The 26,455-nt window shown below is 50.1% G+C and overlaps 1 protein-coding gene across 2 annotated transcripts in view; it reads left to right on the forward strand.

Moving 5' to 3' along the window:
* Trappc9 (trafficking protein particle complex subunit 9) overlaps positions 1-26,455 on the forward strand; it is a 562,289-nt gene that overhangs the window by 379,926 nt on the left and 155,908 nt on the right. For both annotated transcript variants that reach the window (XM_045143193.1, XM_045143194.1), the window contains one exon: positions 13,035-13,145. In XM_045143193.1, the coding sequence (XP_044999128.1) occupies positions 13,035-13,145 (111 nt within the window). The remainder of the gene's footprint in view (positions 1-13,034; positions 13,146-26,455) is intronic.

Here is a 26,455-nt window from a genome sequence, read left to right on the forward strand (position 1 = left end):
CGATGCCTGCAAGGATTTCCACAGCAGCTTATTCTCAGGACTCCAGCATGAAACAGCTTCAGACGCCCACCAGTAGGCAGGTGTGTAACCCCCTTCCAGTGCCAGCCTGCAGGGATGGCCATTCAGAAATAAACTGAGCTTGTGCAGCCCGGTGATGTGGAGCCGGCGTGCACTCTGTCCAAGCAAGGCTCCCTTGCTCCACTGTGGCCTGAGGTGTGCTGGGAAGAGAGCTGCGTCTCCAACTACCCCGGCTTGCCCAGGGTCTCCTGTGGGAAGGCCAAGGCAGACCAGGTGATCAGTCACCTGGGAGGAACAGTGTCATTCCACTTCCATGAAGCATTGTGTGACTCGGTGGGACGCGGGTTCCAGGGTGTGGACAAGTATCAGACAGAGCTCGAGAGTCTTTACACTTCACATCTGTGTCTTTCACGATATGTAAATTGCCCCTCAATTAAAAACATTTAATGCTTCTATGTAAAACTTCGTAGGCAACTGAAGAGAGGTCTGCAAAGACATCCTCAGGAATGAAATGCATTCATCCTCCAAGAATGGCTAGGATTCACCATCCGGCCAGCCCCTGGGAGGAAGTGCAGGGGAGGGGGGGGCGGTGCAAGGCCTTTCTGATTCACTTGAGTGGAGCTGCACAGCCTGAGCCAGGTTGAAGTTCTGTTTTTCTCAGCAGAATTAACATGCATTCTGTGCAGTCAGCGTTTGCGGCGCGCTGAAGTGGGGGGCCGCGGAGCACGATGAACTCAGTGCTTCCTCCCCGCTCACAGGTGAAGGGCGTTCTGCTGGCGCAGCGCTGGTCCAGCTCCGCGCAGCCCGCTTGCACTGTGGTCCCTTTTTATTGAACACATTTGCATTGCGATGTGGCCTGAGAGGCTAGATGGTTCCCCAGGCTCACATAGCTCGCTGGGACAGGCTGGCTTCTCGTTCTCCTGGCTTCAAGGCCACTGCAGTGTGAGCAGCTAGGGGAGCACATGTGTGTTGGAATCTGTGTGTGTGTGGGGGGGGGGTCAGGCCGCCTTTAGTCACACAGAAGTTGAGCATGTGTGGAAAGAGCGCCCTGCTGCCCCCACGAGAGGGATCACCGGGGAGCTGTGCAGCCTCGATACAGTGCGTGTGGGCTGGCTGGCCCGCATGACCTTCTCCTTTCATTAACAGTGGCAGTTCTGTGGCTTTTCTTCCTGACCATCTTGGAAAGTGATGGTTTTCTAGAAGGGGAGAGAAGGTGAGATGCTCTTTATTCAGAGCCGGCTGTGTTCCAGGGAGTGTCTCAGTGTTCCAGCTGTTCCCACGCTAGAGGCCGTTGGAGTGAGTGTCCCCTCAGAGGTGTCCAGTGGCTTCCCGTGGATGCCGCATGTTGGCAGGTGCAGGACATGAGTCGACACTGGGCTTCGGTCCCAGGCTGAGGCTTTGGGCCACACTTGTCTGTGGTAGACTCTGAATCTGTATGCTCTGGCTTCCCATGAGGCTGTAGCTCCAGGAGAGTCAGTCTGTCATGTTAGCATCAGCTGCCTGGTTCCTTGTCCAGGGGTCATCTCTGCTTTACCTACCTCATCAGAATGAGAAGAGAGTCAAACTAACCAAGAGTAGAGGCCATCTTTCCTAGCACTGAAGATCAGTATAGGTATGAGGCGAAACATTCATTATCATGGTAATTTCTTACCATTCTCTCAGGGTGCCCATAGGGTCAGCTACCTTTTATTTAGAAGTTCAAGTCCCTCTGAGATTCATGTTTGCCACCGAGCCACCTGGTAATGTCCTTGGGGACTGCACTGGAACAGGTGAGGCCACGCTGTCCCTGTCGTCCCTCGATGTTGCATTTCTCTTTCTCCTGAGGAGCGATTTCTTTCAGGCTGGTTACAATGAAGGGTCTGGTCTTAGACACTTCTCCTCCTTGGAGGAGGGCATGTGGTGTGCTAGCTTTGTGGTACTAACAGGACGACACCCCCGTGCTTGCACCTATGTGAATGTGTGTGCATGTGTGTGTTTGGCGGGGGCAACTCAACTCCCCAGTGATCTCTTGTTCACAGATGCATCCTCAAGGTCAATTGAAGGGAGACTTTAAAATCATAGTAGATCTTTCTCAGATTGCTACGTTTACTTTAGATTGGCTTTAAATTTAATAAGGCTTTGGAACTCTGACTATAGGATTTTAAAGCAAACCTACCTACATGCAACATCAAATTTTGGACTTGTAGCTTATTTGCTGTGTGGCCCTGAGCAAAGCTGTCCCCTTTCTTTAAACTGGGCATGGTGGCTCCTCAACACTCGAGAGGCTGATGTAGGAGGGTGGCCATAGTTTGAATCTGAGGTCAGCTTGGGATAGAGTGAGATCCTGCCTCAGAAACAAACAAAAGCACAAGTTTTCTTTCACTTTGGACTTGCAGGGTCATACAACTGCATGGTCACAAGTTACCTATGAAGGAGTGATATGGTATCCTGACTTGTTGCTGTTTCAACAGCTAGCATGTTGCTTGGCATGAGAAGAAGCATGGATACTCAATTGAATTGGCTCATGGATGAGGGAGGGACTTGGGCACCCATTGCTCCCTGAGGAGCTGTTGCTGGTTAACAGCTGCTGGGAGATGGGCCTTTATTTTCTTATTGGTATCACCACTGGTAAGTGACCCACACTTGGATGGCCTCTCACCTCACTGCTGAGAGGGGCGGAGACAGGAGAATCACCAGGGCTTGCCAGGCAGCCAGTCCGACCAAAGTATGGTAGGTCGCTCCAGGTTCAGTGAGATTCCAGCTAAAGGAAATAGAACAGATGAGAGCTGATCTCCCCTGGGCCGCGCACGCTCACACACAGGGTGTGTGCCCCTGTGTGTGTGCATACACTACCCATGCTCACACACTCAACAGTAACATTACTAGGGACCGATTTAACGTCATTTCTATTTAACCATTTAGCACTCACTAACATTGTATTTGAGAGTCCAATTTATGAGGCTACATTAAGTGTTTGTATGTCCCGTTTGGATTAGGTTGCATTTGCGTGGAAACGTGTTTTGCCCAGTGTTGATGATCGGTCAGTGTCTCTGAAGCCTGCATTTGGGACTCTTGTGTTTTTCAAGTTCAGCTCAAAAACACAGGGCTTCCTTCTAGACAGTGAAACCTGAAATGTGGCTTCATGCGGCTGCTGGCAGGCACTTGCCTCCAGACAGTCCTCTGGGAATCTGTGCTGTCTCTGTGCCTGGATTGGACAAGGCCATCCTTTCATGTTACTTCTCAATGCTGCTTGCTGTACTGCAAGGACCAGGATGTGCTACAAGTGAATTGTGATTAGATGGACACAGCTCGCAGACCTGGTGACAGTTGCCCTGAGGCACATTTGCAGAACCATTTTTATACCTCTCATTAGTTTGCATTCCCGATGGATCTTCTCTTTAACCAGTGGTCAATTTTTTTTTAATTTATTTGAGAGCGACAGAGACAGAGAGAAAGACAGATAGAGGGAGAGAGAGAGAGAATGGGCGCGCCAGGGCTTCCAGCCTCTGCAAACGAACTCCAGACGCGTGCGCCCCCTTGTGCATCTGGCTAACGTGGGACCTGGGGAACCGAGCCTCGAACCGGGGTCCTTAGGCTTCACAGGCAAGCGCTTAACAGCTAAGGCATCTCTCCAGCCCCCAGTGGTCAATTTTAAATACAGAACAGGCAGTCTGCCAGAGCTCCAGTGCCATGCCCATCAAAACCACTGGGGGCGAGTGCCGTTCAGCGGCGAGGTGGAGCAGAGGCGTGACCAGGCGTGAGTGTGTCTGTCTGTCTCCAGCATGTGGGCACGCTTCCTTCCTCTGCACTTGAGACCTCAACTGCTCCCTTTCTTTTCAAATAGTTCTATGAAATCCAACCATGGTGGCGTGGTGGGCATGCCTGTAAGCCATCACTGGAGATAATTGAGTTATAGGTCACCTTGGGCTAGAGAGTGAAACCATCGCTTAAAAAAAAAAATTAAATTCCATGGAAATGCCAACACACCTCTACCACCACAACATGACAGGGATCAAACCAAATCTCACAGTCATCACCCTAAACATTAATGGCCTTAATTCACCCATCAAGAGACACAGGCTAACAGGGTAGATCAAAAAATTAGACCCCTCAATCTGCTGCCTTCAAGAAACCCACCTTACCACTAAAGACAGAAACCTCCTCAGGGTGAAAGGGTGGAAAACAATATTCCAGGCAAATGGGAATAAGAAACAAGCAGGTGTAGCTATATTAATATCAGATAAAGTTGACTTCAAACCAAAAACAATCAAAAAAGACAAAGAAGGCTACTTCCTACTTATAAAGGGAACAATCCATCAAGAGGATATTACAATCATAAATCTGTATGCACCAAACACAGGGGCACCACAGTTCATAAAACAAAACCTACTTGACAATAAAACAGAAATAACCACCAACACCATCATAGCTGGGGACTTCAACACACCATTATCAGTAATAGACAGATCATCCAAACAGAAGCTCAACAGGGAAGTAAGAGAGCTCAACAAAGCCATAGAGCACTTAGACCTAACAGACATCTACAGAACTTTCCATCCCAAATCCACAGACTACACATTCTTCTCAGCAGCCCATGGAACATTCTCTAAAATAGACCATATACTGGGTCACAAAGATAGCCTCCACATATTTAGGAAAATCGACATAATTCCATGCATGATATCAGATCATAATGCTATATTCCTAGAAATCAACAACAACAAAACCAACGAGAACCCCAACGGCAACTGGAAACTGAATAGCACACTCTTAAACAATAAATGAATAGTGGATGAAATAAAAACTGAAATTGCAAAATTCCTGGAATTGAATGACAATGAGAACACATCATACCAAAATTTATGGGACACAATGAAGGCAGTCCTCAGGGGAAAATTCATAGCACTCAATGCCTTCATAGGCATTGGCAAAACAAGAAAAATCCAACCCAGAGAGCTCCAGAAGGAAAGAAATAATTAAAATCAGAGCAGAAATTAATGAATTGGAAACCAAGGAAACAATTAAGGCAATTGACAAAACAAAGAGCTGGTTCTATGAAAAAATAAACAAGATTGACAAACCTCTGGCCAATTTGATCAAGCAAAAAAAGGAGAGACTCCAAATCAACAAAATACAAAAGAGCCTTTAAAAGATGGACCGTGGTTTGCAAGGAGACCCAAAAACGTTTTAGATATTCCAGAACTGTGCAAGGGCTGCCATAGAGGCTGTCAGCTCAGGATGGAAGGGTTCCCTGGCTACTCAGCCTGGCTGGAGGGGCGGAACTGGAAAATCTGGAAACTTAGTCACTGGTTATATCAGACTTGAACTTCAGAAGTTTATGTTTGCTTGATGGTTGTTGAGTTTAGGTTCTTCTAGTCTCTGTCTGCTATGCCTTATACCAGTTGAAAATGTTTACTCTGTGCCTTTATATGTTAAAACTATATAACTTGTTTGATTTTACAGCTCTCACAGCTAAGAATTAATCTTAAGTCTCAGAGAATACTTTGGGACTTTAGAACTATCTTAAGTTGGTAAAAACTCTGGGGACCTTTAAAATTAGACTAAATACAATTTACAGTATGAGATGGTTATGAATCTATTGGGGTCCAGGGGTGAAATGTGGTAGTTTGAATAAATGGCCCTAAGGTGTGGTGGTGGATTTAAGATTACAATAAAGATATACCAAGTGCCTAGTTCTGCCTGGAATTCCTGAAGTGTACCGTGTGGCTTGTGGCTTGTGGCTTTTCTCTCTCTGCTTGGACCTGTGAAAGCAGGCCAGCTTCTTCTGCCATTATAAAACTTCCCCTGGATCTGTAAGCTTCAATAAATATCACTTCCTCCATAACTGTGCCTGTTCTGGAAGTTCATCTCAGTGAACCTGAGGCTGTCTACTACGGCAGTCAATCAGCCAGCCTGCGAATCTTCTTGCCTCCACCTCTCCAGTGCTGGGATTCGGGCATGCTGCCTTGCTTGGCATCTTATGTGGGTGCTGCAGATCCCAACTCCGTTCCTTCTGCTTTCATGGCAAGCACGCTCCCTGCCGCGCCACCTCCCAGCCCTCATGTCTCTTTCTGTGAGATGGCGGCCCGGAGGCTCCCCTCTGCTGATTCCTTCTCCCGGGGGAAGTTACATTTTCTTGTGCCAGGTTGTTTTCAGTGATATTCTAGACATCTTTCCTGGGGTCCTGTCTGATCCTGAGAATACTGATCTTTTTGTTTGAGCCGGTGCCCCATGGTAGCTTTTGGAGTTTGGATTTCAGCATTGTGGGTGCCTCCTATGGGCCATGCCACTATTCTAGGTTCAAAGCATTTGTGGTACCCCAATATCTGCCCCCGCCCTGCTGTGTGACATCCCCAGAACTGAGGTTTCCCCCACCCCCCGGCTCTTGTTAGCTGAACTGACACCCTGTGCTGTGTTCTAGCGAGAATGTTCCCCCATCCTCTTCCCTGTCTGCCTGCTACAAAGCCACGTTTGATGCCCACCCCCATGTGTCGTCTGTGAGTCTAGTTGACTCAAGGCACAGATAGGAAGACTGCACTGCCCAGAGGCTGGGTAAAATGAATGGGCAAGCATGATTTTAATCCAGCTATCACTCCATGGAAACTTCCTCACTGGCCAGGCCAGGACAGGAGGCTCCTGTGTCTCTTCCTGCTGTTCCTGGTGCATGCTGTAAGATCACAGTCCACACCTGCAGCCTTGGCGCAGGCCTCTGAGCTTCGTGTTGCTTTGGGTTCAGGTCACAGGCAGTGGGCAGTGGGGGTAGCTGGGCCTCACTCCCATTTCAGAACATGGATGTCTGCTGTGCTATTCTGATTCACCTTCTTGAGTTTAAAACTTTTGAGTCTTTGACTGCGTCCCACCGAGCTGTGATTTGCAGATGGAATGCAATCGCAGTCAGCAGGAGAGCAGGCAGACTGCTTGCTCCGTCTTCTCCAGAATTGGAGCTCATTGCTTTCTCTCATAAACCCATTCATGTCACTCATCTGCTTAAAACTCTCCAAATAGCTTCCTATCATGCTTAGAATAAAATCAATATTTTCCTATGACCTTTCCTCTGTCATTAATCTTGTGCCACTCTCTCCGCTTGTTCTGTTCCACGATCACACTGTGCCTTAAGATTTTTCCATTAATTGCACATTCTCTCTAGAAAGCTCTCCTCTACGACCTTCACAGGATTGCTTTCTTGTCATTCGAGTCTCAAATAAAATATCATTTCTTTGGGGACACCCTCCTTTGCCATCACATCTGAGGCAATTTTTTTTTTTAAATCCCTGTTGATGTTTCCAGGAGATGTACTTAATTTTTGAAAACTATTTGTATTATAAGAGTCTTGTGCCCTGCCACATCTCAGAGCCTACTTTTCACACTAGCTGTTGCCACGGCAACCAGCTTGTGCAGGTATAACCACAGAGCACCTTGCCTCAGCAGTGTTTAGCATCTCTTGCTTTCTGGAATATTCTAAATGGCTTACCAAGGCTGTTAAGAATGGGTGACTCTGGGGCTGGAGAGATGGCTTAGCAGTTAAGGCACTTGGCTGCGAAGCCTAAGAACCCATGTTTGACTCTCCAGATCCCACATAAACCAGACACACGGTGACATAAGCAAGCAATGTTGCACATTACGCACAAGGGGGCACATGCATCTGGAGTTCAGTTGTTGTGGCTGGAGACCCTAGTCTGCCAATTCTCTCTCTCCCTCCCCCCTCGCATTAAAGAAAAGGCCAGTCTGTTGGGCTGGCCTCAAAAAGAAAAAAAAAGAGTGGGAGACTCTGGGTCCTCTCTGTTCAGTTTATTCATGAAGTGTGAGGGAGACAGCTTACTCGTGAATGTGAGAGGTCGTGTAGGAATTAACCCTGTTGGGAGGAAGGTGCTCAGTTCCAAGGAAGGTCCCTTGAGTGCCCCAGGAAGACTCACTGGATGGACCCTCGGCTGCCCTGGGGCCAGCTCAAGAGCTCGCTCAACCGATGCTGCGCGCTGCCTCCCAGCCCAGCTTCCTGCATGCCCTTTCCTCACGCTCAGCCTTCTGCGAGGACCCAGGCCAAGACATTCTAAGTGACTTCTAAATATTCTTCTAAAATCATCCTGTCATTGGAAACACTGGAAGGTGGCGGGGATCTCAGTGTGTCTACCACACTCGCTTGTCCAGCTTTAACCTTTCGTTGTGGACACAGACACAGGGCTGTCTGCTCTCTGTTCTCCCGCTGATCTTGATGTTCACGAAGCTGACTTTGAGCAGTGGCTTTCCCAGTGTTGTACGCATACCTGTCTTGTAACTGATCTCCCACTGATGTTCACGTAGCATAAGAAAAGTTGCTCTGATTTCTGACCCTCCAGACACTGGATGAGAATTCCCACATTCTCTCTCTCTCTCTCTCTGTCTCTCGTTTTTTCTTTTTGTTGTTATTGTATGTTTTGGCCAGCACTGGGCTCTGGCACACTGTGAAATATTTCCACTAGGTTGAGTGGGGAGTGGTGTCCTTGGGTTTGATTTTCATCCCCTGGCTGGTGCTGGCTGGACTGAGCCTCTGCTCGTCACTGTTGGATTTCTTCTAGTTAAATTGCCAACTTTTGCCTGATTTTCCACTGAGTGAATTTGTGGTGATCTGTAGAAACGTTCTCTAAAATCTGAATTCAGATTCTTCAGTGCAGTAAAGCGCCAACACCTCTCACAGGTAGCTTCTCTGCATTGGGGTCTAATGTTTTCCACTTATACTCAGGTTCCTAATGAGCACAGCTGACATGCTTGTCTTTCTTTGATGCTTTGTACGTTTGTGACTCACTCATTTGAGAAATCTTTGTTTCTACAAGCTGTTCACCCACATTTTAAATTGAAATACTGGCTTTTTACATCTAAGTTGTTTTGTATGACTTTTCCTGGGGAGATGTGAACGAATGTCTTCACCCAGCCAAGGTACAGACCAGAGAGGTGGCTCCGTCCAGGTCTAGTGTGGTGACGGGTGACTTCACTGGGGCTACGTACAGACAGTGGGCATCTCAACTGCGGCTGCGTCACTGGAAAGCCCAGCCCAGCACGGCTGGTGACTCCTGGCGTGGCATGCTTGGGTCCCAGAACTGCATGTATGTGTGCGCACATGCGCGCGCCAGCCACGGTGCCTTGTCAGGCCAGGGGACCGCTTTCAGGGGTCCATGCCTCACCTTCCACTCTTTGCTAAGGCAGGGTCTCCCACTCTTGTTTATGCTTTCTGCTGTACTCCCCAGGGTAGGTGATCCATGAGCTTCTGGGAAATTCGCCCATGTCCGCCTTCCATCTTGCCATTGGCGTGCTGGGCTTATGAAAGCCCTCCAAGGCCTCTGAGCTTCACTTGGGGCCTGAGGATCCAGACCCAGGTACTTAGGCGTGTGTGGCAAGCGCTTTGTCCACTGAGCATCTCCTTGGTCCCTGGTGCCTGCATCCGTTCATGTAATCCCCCTTCGCTGCTCTAGACCACCACCTCATGTTTAGCTTTGTAACCCCGGGATTGTAGAGGGCCGAGGCTTGCCGAGCCCCTTCTGCAGCGCTGTTTTGCACATGTGGGTGCCCTGCTGTAGAACTGGAACTGCAGGTCAGAGTTTATCACAACTAACATTCCATTAGTACTTTTTTTTTTTTTTTTTTTAGTTGAATTGGATTTGGAAAACTCTTTAGAAAAATGGTGACTTTTTAAGAATACTGTGTTCCCTTCTCTGAACATAATGCATTTCTGAATGTATTTGTCCTCCTTCCTGATCATTCCATAAAACCTCACAATATTCTAAGTCAATGTCTTACATACTTGCTTTTTGTATCTTTCCCATAAGCCCTCTGGGCTGCATCACTGTTGTATCTAGCATTATTGTTTTTAGTTCATATGTAGAATGTTATCAATTATGTTACCCCCTTTGTTCAACAACCTTTGAACCAATATTTTAAATTTTACATAAAAGAGTAAAATTTTTTGGTTTTTTAATTTATTTATTTTGGTTTTTCAAGGTAGGGTCTCACTCTAGCTCAGGCTGTCCTGGAATACACTGTGTAGTCTCAGGGTAGACTCGAACTCACAGTGATCCTCCTACTTCTGCCACCCAAGTGCTAGGATTAAAGGCACACGCCACCACGCCCTGCTAAATTTTTTACTTTTTAGTCCTTCTCTTCCTCCATGTAATTTGCATGGAAGCAAAGACCTTGTCTTCCTTTCACAAGTCCATACTGCAAGTGTGTGCCCATTCACACAGGAAGAACCTAACCTGTCTGTTAGGTGAATTAACCGATGCATTCTCGGCTCCACAGAGAAAACATTGTGTGGGGGCGCAGAGGCCACTCTCACACAGATGCAAGGATGTAGCAATGGGTGCTGCCAGGCAGCCAGACCACCTCGCCCAGCCTAACCCCAGACTCAGAACAACTGCTCTTCCATACACTGGGCTTCGCCTCTTCTCTTTCCCAAGCCAGGCAGGTATATCTGCCCTCAAAGACTTACTGTGGGCTCCATTGTAATATGAAGCTTCCTTGGACTTCCCTACTCTTCAAATAGATGGGTTTAGAAAAACAAAACAAAGAAAAAGCAAACAGGAATTAAAAGTAAACTGTGTGTTCCAGCCAAGCACAAAGAAAATCATCCAGAGTGATGTCGAAAGATGCTCAGAGCAAATGATATTACGGTGTGCACAAATGCCGCCGCTGTCTGGGAAGGGAATTAATTTGTGAGGGACAGATAGAAAACAGAGGTTCATCAATACATCATCATGTCAAGGATTGGGAGCAATACCTAGCTCCAGACAACCCCAAACACAGTGAGTCAGAAAAATGAGGACAAAATCCAATTGTGCATCAATGCTGTGCATCCCCGCACTTTGTCCCAAGCGCTGTGTTCTGCCAGGGAAAACAGCATATATGCGAGCCTCTAAAAATTTGCTTCAGGGCTGGAGGGATTGCTTAGTGGTTATGGAGCTGGCCTGCAAAGCCAAAAGACCCAGGTTCGATTCCCCAAGGACCCATGTAAACCAGATGCACAAGGTGGGGCATGTGTCTGGGGTTTGTTTGCAGTGGCTGGTAGGTAGCCGTGGTGCACCCATTCTCTCTCTGCCTCTTTCTCTCTCTCAAATAAATAAAAAATAAAATATTAAAAATATTGCTTCAAGCCGGGCATGGTGGCACACACCTTTAATTCCAGCACTCGGGAGGCAGAGGTAGGAGGATTGCTGTGAGTTCGAGGCCATCCTGAGACTACATAGTGAATTCCAGGTCAGCCTGAGCTAGAGTGAAACCCTACCATGAAGAACAACAACAAAAATATTGCTTCTGTTTCCCCTTTCTGATCAATGTTTCACGAGTTCCCGTTTCTGATGATGAAGTAATGATGGTGAACAGACCTCATTCATACAAGCACCTTTTCCCGGGAGCTTAGAGAAGGGGCCCCTTAACTGTCAGAACTAATGAGTGTTTTCCAAGGGCCAGATCTCTGAGGCACCCACCTCCATCCCTGAACCCCAGTATGAGCCAACAGGGAGCTGTCATCTGAAGACACTGGCACCATCCGTACCAGAAATGGTGATGAGTTGCCTCAGCCTCCTTCTCATCAGAGGTCACACATGCACATGCAGAAAGGCTGTCATTTCAGGTGTCCCATGGCCTTTGTGTGAGTACTAGTGAGCCCCAAATGTGTTCCTATAACCTCATGTGCCTCAGTTTCCTTGTCTCAAAGGAGCTGAAGACAAGTGTGGCCATGGTGCCCAGGTCTCCACCTGCTGTGAAGGCAAAGCAATTTGGCCACTGCCCTAGCCGAGTGGTCCTCTCCTGAGCCCTGTCCCTCTGGGCAGAGCAGTGGCTGCAGCCCCCTCCCCCCAATATGGGCAGGAAGTGAAGGCAGAGGACAAAACAAGCATGGAAGGCTCTTCCCTTTCCTGCAGTTGGGTTTTTCGGTCAGCCAACAGCCCTGTCCCCCCCCCCCAACACACTGGAGAAGTCACATGCCCTCTGGAAGGCCATGCTTTGATGTCACATGGAGCTGGAGATGCCCAGAGTGCATCGATGTACCTGTGCACCTTTGCCTCGCTCCATGGCACACGTCACCCTGCTCCTGTGAGACGGCGCCAATGCCCTTTTGCCTTCCCCCGCCTGCCACGGTCTGCTGTGCCATTTAGATCAGCTGCCACACATCGATTCCTTGCCATGTGCTCCCCGTGACCCTTGGTATTTGAAAGGCTATGTTAGTTCTAGCAAGCACTCAAGTGTAATAGAGACCTCACAGGTAGTGACTACAAAAGTGAAGCATGTGTGGTGGGCTTTTAGTAAAACATATTGCAGCTGTGTAGCTAATAAGTCTAGAGGGAGGAGATGGTGGGGGAACCACAGCTGCTCCAGGAGGCCCCCAGCCTCTTCCAGCAGCACCCGCAGTTTCATTCCCATTGTCTCAGAATGGTTGCCAAGCTTCAAGGCATCCGGCTCCTTCCTGGGGAACAAGAACAGGCATGAGGGAAGCTGAGGGGTGGAAGCTGCACCCTCGGGCACCCTATTATCTGGGATAAAAGTCTTTGGAGCTTGCCCTTCATTGGTTTCCCCACAGAGAACCCCTTCTGCAAGGAGCATGTGGGGCCACTTCATTTCCCACGTCTGCGTGAAGCAAACAGGGTGACAGTGAGCTGACGTGTCACCTGCTGCCCTCAAGAAGAGGGGCGCGGGGTCCCCGGGCAAAGGTTTGCAGAGGAGTGCGCACAGTTGTGGCCTGGGCCCTAGCACTATGCCGGCCACCAAAAATGTCTTCATTTGGACATAGCTTTTATTAAGTGACGCTGTGTATAGTGTTTGGCTAATCTTGCTTCAGGCTGAGCTGTTCTTGTCTTCACCACCTGCTGCAGCTTGGAGATGTGGGTGGCCTGCCAAGGCCGTTGGTTCATGCAGGGGCCACAAAGCTGTGAACCCGTGGCCAGAGGTTTTTGGCATTGTGAGAGCTCCCACTTCTGCATACGTTCAACTAGTAGGAAGCCCCTGGATAGGCCCAAAGGGCCAAGTCCCTCTGTGCAGTGAGAGGATTCTGAGCCTTCTTCTGTCTTTCCATGCAGTACCCGGCAGTGCCACCTGCTCCTAGACGTCTTCAACTCCACAGAGCACGAGCTGACCGTCAGTGCGAGGAGCAACGCCGAGCTCATCCTGCACGCCGGCGAGTGCCAGCGGTAAGTGTCCTGCGAAGGCTGACCAAGGCCTGGCCCTGGGGTGTGATTGAGGTGGGTAGAGGGTATGAAAATGCTGGGAAGAGGCTGAGTTCCCGCCGTCCTCCTCTTGGGACCTCTCCCCACCCCAAAAGGCTTTGCCTGTAGATGAATTATAGATGGAATAATATTGTTTTTTTTTAATAGCAAAGTGAATCAAACATACAAAAATAAGAGACTGTAGACTCAGGATATAGCTCGGGAGTAGAGTTCTTGCCAAGCGTGGATGTGGCCCTGCGCTCAGTCACTAGTACTACAAAACCAGCAACAACGTGCTGGCACACCTGTGCCAGTGTTCAAGCATCTTTTTCTATGTTTGCTCCAGATCCCTCTGTTTCTCTGTGTATCTCTCTGTCCTGTTGTAAGGAAGTACTATGTCTTTCTAAATAGCTGACACGAACAGCATTAGTCAGCAGGGGATGCAAAGTCAAAGTGGCAAGGAGCTAGACCGTGCTGTGTGCTCATCAGAATGCTGGAGCAGGACATCAACGCTGCATCGTTGGCGAGGATGCGAAGCCACTGCAGCTTCTTCAGCAGGAGCGCCACACAATGCAGCCACGAGAACTGTTCTGGCACTTCCTTATGAAACCAAACACACGCTGTTTGCCACGCTATGCCAACTCCAGTTACTTAACAAATTGTAGCATCGTCACAAAGTGAACCATACAGGAATGTTACTAACCCCTCACCACCAGCCCCCTAAGAAGGAAGCAAAACAAAACAGAGAGAGCTGTGGTGTCTTACAGAAGACGAGAAACAACTGGTGGTATTCCCCTACCCAGGGAGGGATACCTACGACCAGCATGATGAAATACCTGGAAGGGGTGTACACACATAATGCCATGTGATTCCATCTATATGGAACTCTCAGGGGAGCAAAACAGCCTTCAATGGGAAGAGCCAGAAGGTCACTTTACTTGGAGAGGCTGGGTGAGGGCTTGGTCCATAAAAGGCAAGAGGGAATATTCTAGATGATGGTCAAGGTAGTGACTTAACAGGGGCTTGGGTTATTCCCATGCCCATACCCATAAAAGTCAATGCATGTTTACCTGAGACTTGTGCCCTACCCTACTCATCAGTTGTACATTAAAACAAAACAAGACCTTGCAAATCTGGATCTGGGGGCCTGTTCAGCCGTCTTTGTGTGCATTATAAATCACAGGGGTTACTGGGGTACGCTAAAAGGGGCTGATGAATGGATGGAAGGCAAAGCAGCACAGAGAGTGCTCACAGGAATCTCTTCCCAGAGCACACATGTCCACTTCACAGTTCTTTCAACTTTGCACTGAAATTTTCATAAGAGCGTGCTGGAAAAAACAAGGCAAAGAATGAATAGCTCAGCCCTCTTCTCCCCTTGCCGCGTGATTTCTCTTTTCCTCCCTCCTCAGGGAAACTCTCCTCCTGGTGCTGTTCACACCATGCTTCACGCTGTAACTGTACATGCACACACCCACAACCCAATTTTTGTCTGTGTGTTTGTCTTTTGAGGTAGGGTCTTGCTCTAGCCCAGGCTAACCTGGAGTTCACTAGTGTCAGGTGGGCCTCAAACTCACAGCGATCTTCTTGCTTCAGCCTCCTGAGTGCTGGGATTTAAAGGTATGTGACACCACACCTGGCCCAAATGTCATTTTGAGAGTATTTTAGTGACATGTGCTTCTGTATCAAGCATGTCCTTTGAAAGTTAAAATAAGTAATATACTGTGGAGCTAAATATAAATCCAATTCCTTCATTTTGACTGCTATTAATATTTCATTAGGTAAATATGCCACATTCTTCATTTCTATGCTAATGCACTCACTGTGAAATGGCTTCCAGGACATTCATATTTAATGTGATTGGTAATGACATATGTGAGTATACAGCGAGGCCCTGGAGCTCCCCAAAAGGCAATTTGGGTGATACTTAGAAGCTGGACACCCAAGGCCTGGGGGCATTTTTGACCTTCGCAGTATAGAGGGCAAATAGCAATCCTGGAGTCTCCTTGTCCTCATCCCTGGACCAGACTGGCCACTTCAGTGTGGGCACATGCCGGGACCACTGAGGCCGGGAGAACCACCCCTCTAGCTGTCAGGGAGGAGCCAGGTGCTGTTCAGAGGCACCCATGCTGCCCAGAACTGTCCTTAGCCACCCGCCACCTGTCCTGTCCCGTCTTGTCGTCTATGATACTTGATGTAGCCCACAATCCCAGAGAACAGAAACCCCCTCTTCTCATGACATGGTAAAGAAACGGCGGACGGCTGGGCTGGTCCTGTGGAGTAGTGCAATTGTTTTTGGCAATCCAGGCTGGATGATATTAACAACCCGAGTCACAAATAATTGCAATTTGGTTTTTTGCGCTTCGGGCTTCTTCTTTATGAAGCTGTCTGTTTAATTTCTCGTTCTCGGGTGCTCCAAACTCACATGTTCTTCCATCCATTCATAAAATATTCATTCAATGAATATTGATCCTCGGAGATGTTGCTGTATGGCAAGCCTGCGTCATGCTACAGGAGAGGCAGGAGGAATAAATCAAGAGCCCGCGCAGCTGGCGAGGGCTGGCGCAGGGGGAAAAGTGGAGTGTCTAACCAACCAGGGCACGGCTCCATCCTTAATTCATTCTTCTCTCATGTCACTGGTAGAAGCCCAGCCAAACCTTAGCTTAGTTGTTATATTATTTTTCTTGTTGCTGTGACAAAATACCTGACAGGAAGGAACTTACTGGAGGAAGAATGTATGTGGATTCTTGGTCTGAGAGGCTAGAGCCCATTGTGGTAGCAGGGAGAGTGAGGCGGCTGGTCATATTTTTGTCAAGAAACAGAACACGGATAGGAAGTGAGGCTGGCTTATGAAATCTAAAGGCCCTACCTGTGTGACCTATTTCCTTCAGTGAGGATCCACAGCAACCACAACTGGGGTTCAGTGTTCATACCCATGAGCCTGTGGGGGGCATTTCACATTCCAACCACCAGAGATGTTTTCCTTAGCCAAGTAACCAACCAGCCTCACTAGTGTCCAGCTCTGCCTACAGCCCGATGTGAACAGGAATTGGCCACGCCCTCGGCCTCTTCATGCCTGCTAGGCACTTCTGCATCTAGAGCACGGCGCGTCCTGAAGACTTTGCCAAAGACTGCTTCAGAATTGTGTTGCAAGCATAATTCTGTCAGCACCCTGTCAGTTGGGAGGGGGCAGCCCAAGCTAGAGGGCTGATAGGATTCAGGGAGGTGTGTGTGTGTGTGTGTTACGTGTGAGTGTGTGTGCAAGGAAAAGTAGGAAATGCTTGCTCATAGACTGTGAGTACTTGAAATACCACTCTCCTCTCTATGCTTCTTAGGTATGTCTTCTTAATCTTATAATTTAAAGGACAGCATATCAGCAGATAGGTATGGGAAGTACTTTTCCACCTTCGTGATCTCTTCTTCAGAAGGTCCTTTGGAACTCGGTGACTCATCCCTGCGTCTGCTAGTCTGTGACTGATGTAGCCGTCCTTCAGCCAAGGACCCCGGTTAACTTCACTTTTGCCCTGCGTGACGTGTGCTGCTCAGTGTGCGGTGGTTGCATTGCTGGGTCCACCCCATCAGTCACGACCTCCCTAGTGCCGTCCCCAATTGTGCTGGTGATGTTAGCTTTCCTGCTTCTCCTGGCGTGGCGTCATCCCACGCGCCACGTCTCCCTGTTTCGCTTCGTGGGCTTGCAGCAGTTCCTTGGATGGGCTCTGGACCCATTCTTGCATGGTTAGGAGGAGTCAAGAGGCACCCAGGGTCAGGCCATTGCCCGGACCTAGGTTTTAGCTGCTGACCATCAGCCACCGGCCTCTAGTCATGATCAAAGTTGCTCAGTCTGGGTCTCAGAGCCAAACGTGCACCCCTCCTCACCCAGCCTCTGCCAGAAGAAGGCTCCCCACAGTGAAGAATTAGCATGGTCTTTCTTTTTTTAAATTTTTTTTTGTTTATTTTTATTTATTTATTTGAGAGCAACAGACAGAGAAAGAGGCAGATAGGGCAGGGGGAGAGAATGGGCACGTCAGGGCCTCTAGCTACTGCAAACGAACTCCAGATGCATGGCTAACATGGGTCCTGGGGAACCGAGCCTTGAACCAGGGTTCTTAGGCTTCACAGGCAAATGCTTAACCACTAAGCCATCTCTCCAGCCCAGCATAGTCTTTCTTTCTTTTTTTTTTTTTATTTATTTATTTGAGAGTGACAGACACAGAGAAAGACAGATAAGAGGGAGAGAGAGAGAGAATAGGCGCGCCAGGGCTTCCAGCCTCTGCAAACGAACTCCAGACGCATGCGCCCCCTTGTGCATCTGGCTAACGTGGGACCTGGGGAACCGAGCCTCGAACCGGGGTCCTTAGGCTTCACAGGCAAGCGCTTAACCGCTAAGCCACCTCTCCAGCCCAGCATAGTCTTTCTTAAAGTACTAGGTCGCCAGTAGCAAATATGCCAGGAAATTAAGCTATGATAATTACGATGTATTTTTGCTTAATTATCAGACTATTAAAATTAAATTATACAATAACCCTCATTTGTGAATAAACGTCTTTATCATTTATGGTAATAGGTTATCTCATTATACACTTCAAGATATGGGGTCTGCTCCTCTCAGTCTCACTGCAGAGGCACCGTGCTGTGTTATGGGGATCTGGTGTGAAGCTTGCATTCATCCTTGTCTCTGAGAGATTGTGGCTGCAAGGGCCTGAGGGTGCCACCTGTCCCTTACCTTGCCAGCAGACTTGCAGGAACCATAGGACAGCTTGGTGTGGGAAAGTCAGGCAGAGTCCCACAGGCAGGCTGCAGTGTGGGTACCCTGAAGCCTCTCTGGGTGGGAATTGAGGCTGTGAGCTGTCCGCTATCCTGTCTCCTGACAGTCTTGCTGTCAGGTTGCTCATTCCTGCCTGCCTCAGCCTAGAACAACCTAGAACCCAACTCTGCCTTCCAACCCCCAGCTCTCCCCGTTCTCACTCGGCTCATTGAAATGCTTCTGAGAACCCATCAATTGTTGAGGTGATCTTAGCTTGCTGTCTCTGGCTGTGTTCATGAATGTTGTCTAAAATATTGGACCATTTCTCAGTACCTTAGTATTTCCTTTTGCAGTCTTTCTGAGTCATCGATGGCTTCTTGGTCCTTCTGCATACGTGGTTGTTCAGTCTGAAAGGACAATGTGAAAATTCCCCCAAGATGGAGCATCCAGAAACAGGAGGTTCTGCCCCATTCTTGTCTCACGCCGTCAGCTGATGTGGAGCGGGCGGCTCAGATTCCTATCGCAAGTCTTTTCAGAGGGTTGGTACCATCTGGGGCTCCAGGGCCCCCTGCTCAGTGCTTCCTCTGCCACCCCACACTGCCTCTCTGCTCACTGGCATCCGACCATTTTGCTGATGGAAACCCAGATGCCCCTGGAGTTGGTGGTGGCCTCTAGGCAATGGGATTGGGAGGTGGAGGGTTTACGACACAGTGGTTTGCTGACCACCATGACAGAAGGCTTTTTTTTTCTTTCCATGAGGAGAGGAAAATAAAATGGCGTAATTGCGTCTGTATTTAGAAGTCCTGGCTGGGGTTTTCCTCTTGGTTTTTTTTCTCTGTGGTTTTGGGTGTCTTCTGCAGTGAGGCCAAGCCTGAAGACTTCCCTTCACATGTGGGAGGTGGAAGGAGATGTGTGCGTGTCCCCAGCCTGTCCTTGTTTTCAGGGCTTCTTGGCTGCTCACGGCCGTGACTGGTCAGCCCAAGCCTGGAGCACGCCCTGTGTTTCCCCTTTGGTCCTGTCATGTGTGGCTTAACCACCCTGGGCAGTGAGTCACCCTGTCTTGTGGAGGCCCTAAAGTTAGTTTCATAAGACATGGGCAACACTGCACATCCCACAGGTGGTTCTACACAGTGAAACTAACCCTTGGCCACATGCCCACTGCATGGCAGGGGCTCAGCGAATGGCAGCGGATGGGCTTCATGTCCACCTCTCTCAGCACGTTTCTCTGGCAGCATGAGGGCCAAGCCCATCATGGCCTCTGGAGGAAGCATGTTCCCCTTGGTGGAGACCTTGGGGGCAGAATTCTGCTCACAGTGGTAGATTTCACGTGGGCCTCAACTGCCTGGCTTCTCCATGGTCTGAATGTAAGAACAGAGTTATCGCCTCATGTTGGGAATGAGAAACCACAGTGGTTTTCCCCAAAGGAGATGTAATATCTAGAACCGGGGGTGAGTCAGCAGGCCATGCCAAGACGTCCAGGTATAGCTACAGCTGCAGGGAGCAGAGATCCAAGCAGGGGTCTGGAACATCTGAGGACCATGGGGGGGGGGGTCCCTTGTTGGGAGCTTAGGCCCCCGTGACTGTGGGCACGTGTGAGATTCTTACGAAGACACACACACCTGGGAGCCCGAGAGAGTCCAGGAGGAGGGCAGGCCCCTTCTTCCTGCTGTTATTCATGGCTTCCTTCCAAGCCACCTGTGAGCGTCCCCACCCTCCATCCTCTGCCCAGGGTCCACCTGTACATCAGGCCAGGTATGGCTGGAGAGCAACGGCCCTTTGCAGTGGCTGCGGCTCCAGGCCTCCACTCAGCTCTGCCTTGCTTAAACCTAGGCATGACTTGGCAAGGGCTCTTCAGAGGGGTTCCATTGGCAAGACACTAAGGACAAGAGAGCCCGAGTGGGCCTGGGGGCCATCTTAGCGCTTGCATTCTGCTGAGTGCTCCCCACGGGGACGTCCAGGCCCCACATTCCAGGGCTGCAGCACTGCAGCGGGTCTGGAAGTCGGGATGCGCTTTCACTTCCTAGGAACTAGACTATGACTGCTGAGCACTCTCAGCTCTGGAGTGTCTCCGTCATGACCTTGGCTAGCCTTTTTCCTTTCTGGGGTTGGGCTCCTGAAGTGTTGAATGGAGAGTGTATGAGCTACTCCTCTTGTTGCTACAACCAAATACCTGACCGCAGGCAATGTGATAGGGGTGTTTCCTCCGGCTCATCATCCATCATGGTGGGGAAGCCTTAGCAGCAGGAGCACGAACAGCTGGTCCCTCAGCATCCAGTCAGGAGCAGAGCCGTGGAGGCTGGTGCTCTGCCAGCTTTCTCCCCACGAGGTAGCGCTGCCCATGGATAGAGTGGGTCTTCCTGATCTAGAATTAAATGATCTAGAATCTCCCTCGGAGACTTGCCCACAGATTTGTCTCTTAGCTGGCTCTAGATTCAAATTTGAAAAAATTGAGTAAGAACTGAGGTGCACCTGCCGTAGATTCATGTATCTTTCCTCCAAATTCACACATGGTGTTGGCGTGGGAGCCATTGTTATCCACTCAGTTCCTTAAAATGCTCCTCGGGGAGGTTTTAGGAATCCATTCAAGATGCCAGAGTCTTATCTGGACATCCCCTGCCTGCCACCATGTACTTGTCACCGCCTCTACAGGTGGCATTCAACCCAGGCCCAGTCTTTGTCTTCTCTGACTGCTTTCTACCCCATGTCCTGCATTGTTTTGAAGCAAACCAAGAAATTGTTTCATCTGTGAACATTTTTATTTAAGATTACCATTTCCACATTATCATCACATACCTTATCACTTGTTTCAATGTCCAGTACTCAGAGTGCCATATTTTGTGGCGTTGGTTTGAATCAAAGTTTAAGAAATTGACATGTTTCAAATCCATTTAAATTTTTTTTTCTTCATTTATTTATTTGAGATAGAGAGAGAAGAAGAAGAAGAGAAAAGAGGCAGATACAGAATGGGCACATCAGGGCCTCCAGCTGCTGCAAACCAACTCCAGACACATGTGCCACCATATGCATCTGGCTTATGTGGGTCCTAGGGAGTTGAACCTGGGTCCTTTGTCTTTGCAGGCAAATTCCTTAACCATTAAGCCATCCCTCCAGCCCCTCAAATCCATTTTTAATCTGTGGTTTCCTCTCTATTCTACCTGAGCCCATGAGAGCAGTCCCACAGCCGGGAGCTTTGCTAACCACAGGCCTGAGGTGGTGTTCAGCATGTTCCTCTGACTTCTCTCTCTGTTATCTCTCTGTAAGGTGGTAGCAGCATCTCAGTGCTTGATCAGATTCAGTGATTTCCCCCATCGTCTCTCGAAAGTGCTTGTGACTGCTAGAGGGGACACTGGCTTCCCGGCGCTCTCCCTCACCTCGTCCCGTATTCCAGATGCCCAGCACCAGACCCCGGTGCCACCAGCACGAATTGTCATCCCGGTGGCTTAGCGTTTAGAAGTTCTCTCACCTTCACATCATCAGGCAGAAAGAAATACAAAAGTCTCTGCTACCTGGTTGGAACCATAGAAGAGGACTGCTCATGGTCATAGTCGGGCCACCGTGCTCCTCCGACACCAGGGAGCACACAACTGCTCCTGGTGGCCCCAGGAGGAAATGGAGTGACACTATCCCTCCTAAGGGTCCTCAAGGGCCTGGAAGGACTTGGAAGCATCCTGCCAGGCTGGTGGCTGTCACAGCCCTGCCTGCTGCTGAGGAATAATGGCTCTAGGGATGTCAGAGAGCTGGGCCACCAAAGGAGGTATAGGTAGCCCTTGCCAGCGCCCTGGGCCCCCTCCTTCTGAGGCTGGTGAAGGGCAGGCAGCTGAGTGAGGTCGGGATGTCCGCACCCACGCACACACTGGCTTAAAACAGTCTGCGTGTCCGTCAACACTGTGCTGCATTCCCTAGCAATATAAGCTTGTAAGTTCTGTGGGTCTAGAAGTTCTTTTGTGGCAGTGTGAAGCAGAAGACCCAGCCCACGGTTGACAGGACTGGGCCCTCTCCACTGGGCATCTGCAGGGCTTCTGTTGGAATCAGAGCCTATGACGGTAGAAGTGCCAGGGTTCTTTCAGAAGATTGCTGGACAAGAGGCTGCTGATGTGGGCCTTCTAGGAGAGGAGGGGGAGGGCGTGGCTGTATTGCGGCTGTGTGCAGAGTGGAGGTGGATGGGGTAGGGTGTCTGGTATGAATGAGTGGAATTGCCACAGAGCGAGGAGGGCCTGGGATCAGGTGTGAGATGACCTGAGTGCGGGGACGTTGTTCGCGTCGTCCATTCCCGAGGACTTTGGGAGGCCTCTGCTGAGGGTGCTTTTGCCCTAGTCTTTGTCTTTTGGGGTTTCCCCCACTTCCTATGACATGCACGGCCACTTCCCTGCACTCTACAAGTCCTCCTTCTGGACCCATCGTCCATGAGGTGTACACCCCACACCCACACCAGCCCATCATGTGGGAGCTTGTTAGAAGTGCAGTGAACCCACCCCAGACTGACCCTGGGCCACAGGCCTGGCATCTCGAGTTAGTGGTCCCTGTGGTGCTTCTGATGTCCGAGGGAGTTATATACTCTGCACGGTAGAGGAATGCAAGGGATGAACTGAGGCCGTCAGAGCCACAGGCAACTGTCTCATCTCTAGTCCCCCCTCCAGCCCAGGTCACACCCAGGGCAGATTTGTTCCTATTTAGCTTGGTGAGAAGTTTTGTCTCGGGCAGCACACAGTGTTGCTGGGGCTTGGTGGTAGGCTACGCAGGGAGCCCCTCTCCCCATGGATTGGGAAGGGACAGTCTGGAGACAAGGTTGGGCTTGGGTTCTGCAGACTTAGGGCCACCGAGTTGCAGGTGCTCTTGGAAGCGAGCAGCAGTTGGTGGAGAGGGAGAACTTGGCAGATCTGGGGCAGCCGCAGGAGGTATTCTCAGCTGCCTGTCACCCCGGTATGGGGCATAACGTGGGGACATCAAGTAGTGGCTTTCTGGATAGTGGGAAGGTACTGCAGCCAGCCTGGGCCTGCGCTGCCTCATGTGGCACTCATGCCAGGAAGGGCCAGTTCTATGGCCAGTGCCAGCACAGAACTACCCTCTTCTGTGGCAATGCCTCAGGGTCACTAGACCCTAAATGGCTGGACATCCTGGAAGGATCCCTGAGCTCAAATCAAGCTGAGTCCAGGAGCCTCTCACTGCTGCCTGCAAGCTTGAGCTTGCGCACTACAGACATGCCGTAGTCACTTCCCCTTGGCTTAAGTGATGGCGTCCAAGCTGGGTACTCTGCCCATGGTGCAGCTCCAAGATGGACAGGTGTGAGTTTCCTGTCATCAAGTGGCAACTGTCATGAGACAGAGACACTCCCTTTGGAATTCCTGCCCCCTCCCCTAAGATCAAATATGGGAGTCCTTGAGCTTCTGAGACTTAGACACTTGACATTTCACATCATATACTGGCTGAAAGTCTTCCCGGTGGTACAGTCCAGCTCTCTGTCAAGCATTGCTACGTGAGTCTGAGCAGTGAGCTGAGCATCGGGCCTTTTAGCTTAGCAAAAGACTTCAAATCTCACAGGTGGTTGGAGAGAGGGAAGAGGAGGAAGGAAGGATGTGGAGCTGGTCTGATCTGGACATGCTGGTCCTGGGCAGGTCCTGCACGGGCTTGTAGGGTAGAGGCCAGCCTTGGAGGAGTTTCTGGAGGAAGGCCTGCTGGGGTTTGTCAGCAAGCTGTTTATGACCCAGAAAAACTGCTGCGTTTCACTGGACTGTAGCTTACACCTCATTTTTCACATAATAAAAGGAATACTTCACTGCTGAAAGCTGGCTAGGAACTCGGGTAACAAGATGGTATTGCAGAGCAAGTGCTTGCCTCTTAGAACCGTTGGCAGCAGAACTAAAGTGAAATGGGGCTAACATAATGGAGTCATTTAATTTGTTAGTTCCGAAAGTCTCCAAGAAGTTACGTGAACTCAGAAGACCTATGAGCCACTGGAACCCGCCCAAGACAGACACAGCACAACCGGCCCCGTCAGAGAGAAGCTTTATTTGGCTTCCAAAGTTGGACGCATTGCCTGGTGACCTTGGGGACGGCATGGCCTGTGGCTTTCCACACCAGTCACTTACTAACACTCTCAGACTCTGCAAGTCCACATCGAATAGCATGCCAGGGGGAGCGGAGGTCTTCAGTCCATGTGCGCCTCCTCTGGGAGCCTTCTCACATCACCATGCTGCTGCCTGAGGAGCCTGAGGCTCCATGAGAACCAGTGCCATGTACAGTTGGCACCACAGACCTGTGTCTGTGCCTACCAGGACGCCTTCTTCAATAGGCTCCACCACGCTTATTCCCTTGTTCGTTCCCACTGTGAATCAGGTTGGTAGCAGGAGCCAGGCTCTGTGCTGGGCACAGGACATACAGACATTACAAGGACTGTAGCTGTGAGCTTTTTAGTCTCCCAGGAGCCAGAGGCTGCATCACGGGCAGCCTGGGACCTGCTGCCCATGTCAGGGGAGAAGCACACAAGGCCTTCTGGGAGGGCTGTGTCTGGCCACAGCACGTGGTGCTGAGGCACAGCGCAGGCAAAGGCTGGCAAGTAAGTGGCTTTGTGACTGTCTAGTTTGGCAGCAACTATGTCAGAGGCTCAGGAGGTGTGGTGGGGTAGGCCTGGACGTCCTCTCCTGGAATAAGTGTGCAGCCTGCCTACACTGTGCTCTTGATCTGATCCTCTGTCCGCCTAAGAAGCTGGAGGATGGCTAGAAACCTGTCCTCACTACGTGGACACACTGCGCCACCTAGGCAGGTTCTGACCTCTGTGGGTGTGTGGCATCTGTAGAGTGGGACGAGACAGCACTCACCCCTTTTGGCTAGCAAAGGGTAACCCGTGCTGAGGCTCAGGGAGCAGTTAGCTGACCCATGAGCAGTGGTCGCCTGTGCGGAGCATCTAGAGTACTGTTGTTCCGCGTCGGCAACCTGGAGAGGAGACCGAAGGCCCTTCAGATGAGCTTTGCCGAGAATAGGCAGTCTTTCCTAAGCATGGGCGATCAAATGCATATGCCATTTCTCCAATGCAACCAAGGCCTTCTGAGTCCTGGTGTCCCCTGGCCTTGTCTTCTGGTGGGATTTCTGGGTTACCTTGTAGATCCCTGAGATCTGGGGAAGCCCAAGGGCAGTGTGCCTTCTGCCTGAGTGTCCTGCTTGGGCCTGCCAGTTTTCAAGGCTTATCAAGGACCAGGGGACACATCATGATGAAATGGACAGCAGCCTTTGCCTAAAGGCTGCGGCTGTGTTAGTGTGACATTTAAGCAGAGCACTCACAAGCATCTAGATTTGTGTATTTTAAAAGGCCAAAACCAACACATGGATTTTTGTCTCTTTCCCTCCATGGTTTCCAGTTACTGATCCATAGCAGAAGGGCGAGACGTGCGGCGCCGCAGCTTGTGGAGCTGTGGGGCTGGAGGTCTCCCCGTGTTCCTCGCTAGGTTGCTGTGGCCCCACTGGCCTGCTTTCCCAGCGCCTGGTCCTTCAGGCCCTTCCCACGCCCACAGTACCTATGCCACTTTATCCATCCCTCCTACACGTCACACGTGGGAGTGGTGGCATCTATTTAAGTATCTGCCTCTCCTCAGAAGCCACCTTTGGCAGAGACCCTCTCTTCCTCCTCATCCCTGTACCGGGCATGCTAGCCTCATAGCCAGTACAGTGGAAAAGGAGTGGATGGAATTTGATCACACTTAAGTGGTTCAGTTTCAGACACACCTTAGTGACTTTCAGTATCTGTTTCTTCCTCCACCTGTGTCTGTCTCGGTGGCTTTAGCCGTGCTGAGGTTTCTTTCATTCTGTACCATGTCCCCGCTCAGGAGGCCGGGTGGAGGCAAAGGAAGGAGGACAGGGGAAGGATACGTGGGCTCCGGAGCACACTGCCTAGAGTGGCTCATGTCACTGCCAGAAGTGGTCAGCTGGCCAAAGCAAGTCAGGAGCAAAGGCAGTGACCCTAAGGGAAGGGACAACAAGTGCTCAGGGCCTTCATGCCTTCTACCGCAGGGGAAAGCACTGTCTTCTTTCAGCCTCACCTTCATGCTTTATCCTCTTTCCCTCCTCAAAGGCTGCTTGCTTTTACCTTATCCTGTGTCCATAGGCCGCTCACATGGTCTGTTACCTTGTGCTGCTTATATTCTGTTTGAAGATTAACGGAGCATTTGTTGTGTGCTTGGCAGCATGTCGAGTGTAGAGTGTGACGTCTCACGGAGTTGGACCTGCTCTGACATGTGACTGTGCACATTGCTGCCTGGAGGGGAGCAGGGTGCTCGGTATTTTAATGGCTGTTTACTGGACACGGGGTAGATATACCCAACTGTGGACAGCGCAACCCAGCCCTCTTGCTGCTTTCAAGAAGATGGTGATGGGCTGGAGAGATGGCTTAGTGGTTAACTCACTTACTTGCAAAGCCAAAGGACCCAGGCTTGATTCCCCAAGACCCATGTAATCCAGATGCATAAGGTGGAGCATATGTCTAGAGTTCATTTGCAGTGCCTGGAGGCCCTGGTGCACCCAATCTCTTGCGACTCTCTCTCTCTCTTTCTGTCTCAAATAAATA

The sequence above is a fragment of the Jaculus jaculus genome, chromosome 2, assembly GCF_020740685.1.
Source record: "Jaculus jaculus isolate mJacJac1 chromosome 2, mJacJac1.mat.Y.cur, whole genome shotgun sequence".
Classification (NCBI taxonomy): domain Eukaryota; kingdom Metazoa; phylum Chordata; class Mammalia; order Rodentia; family Dipodidae; genus Jaculus; species Jaculus jaculus.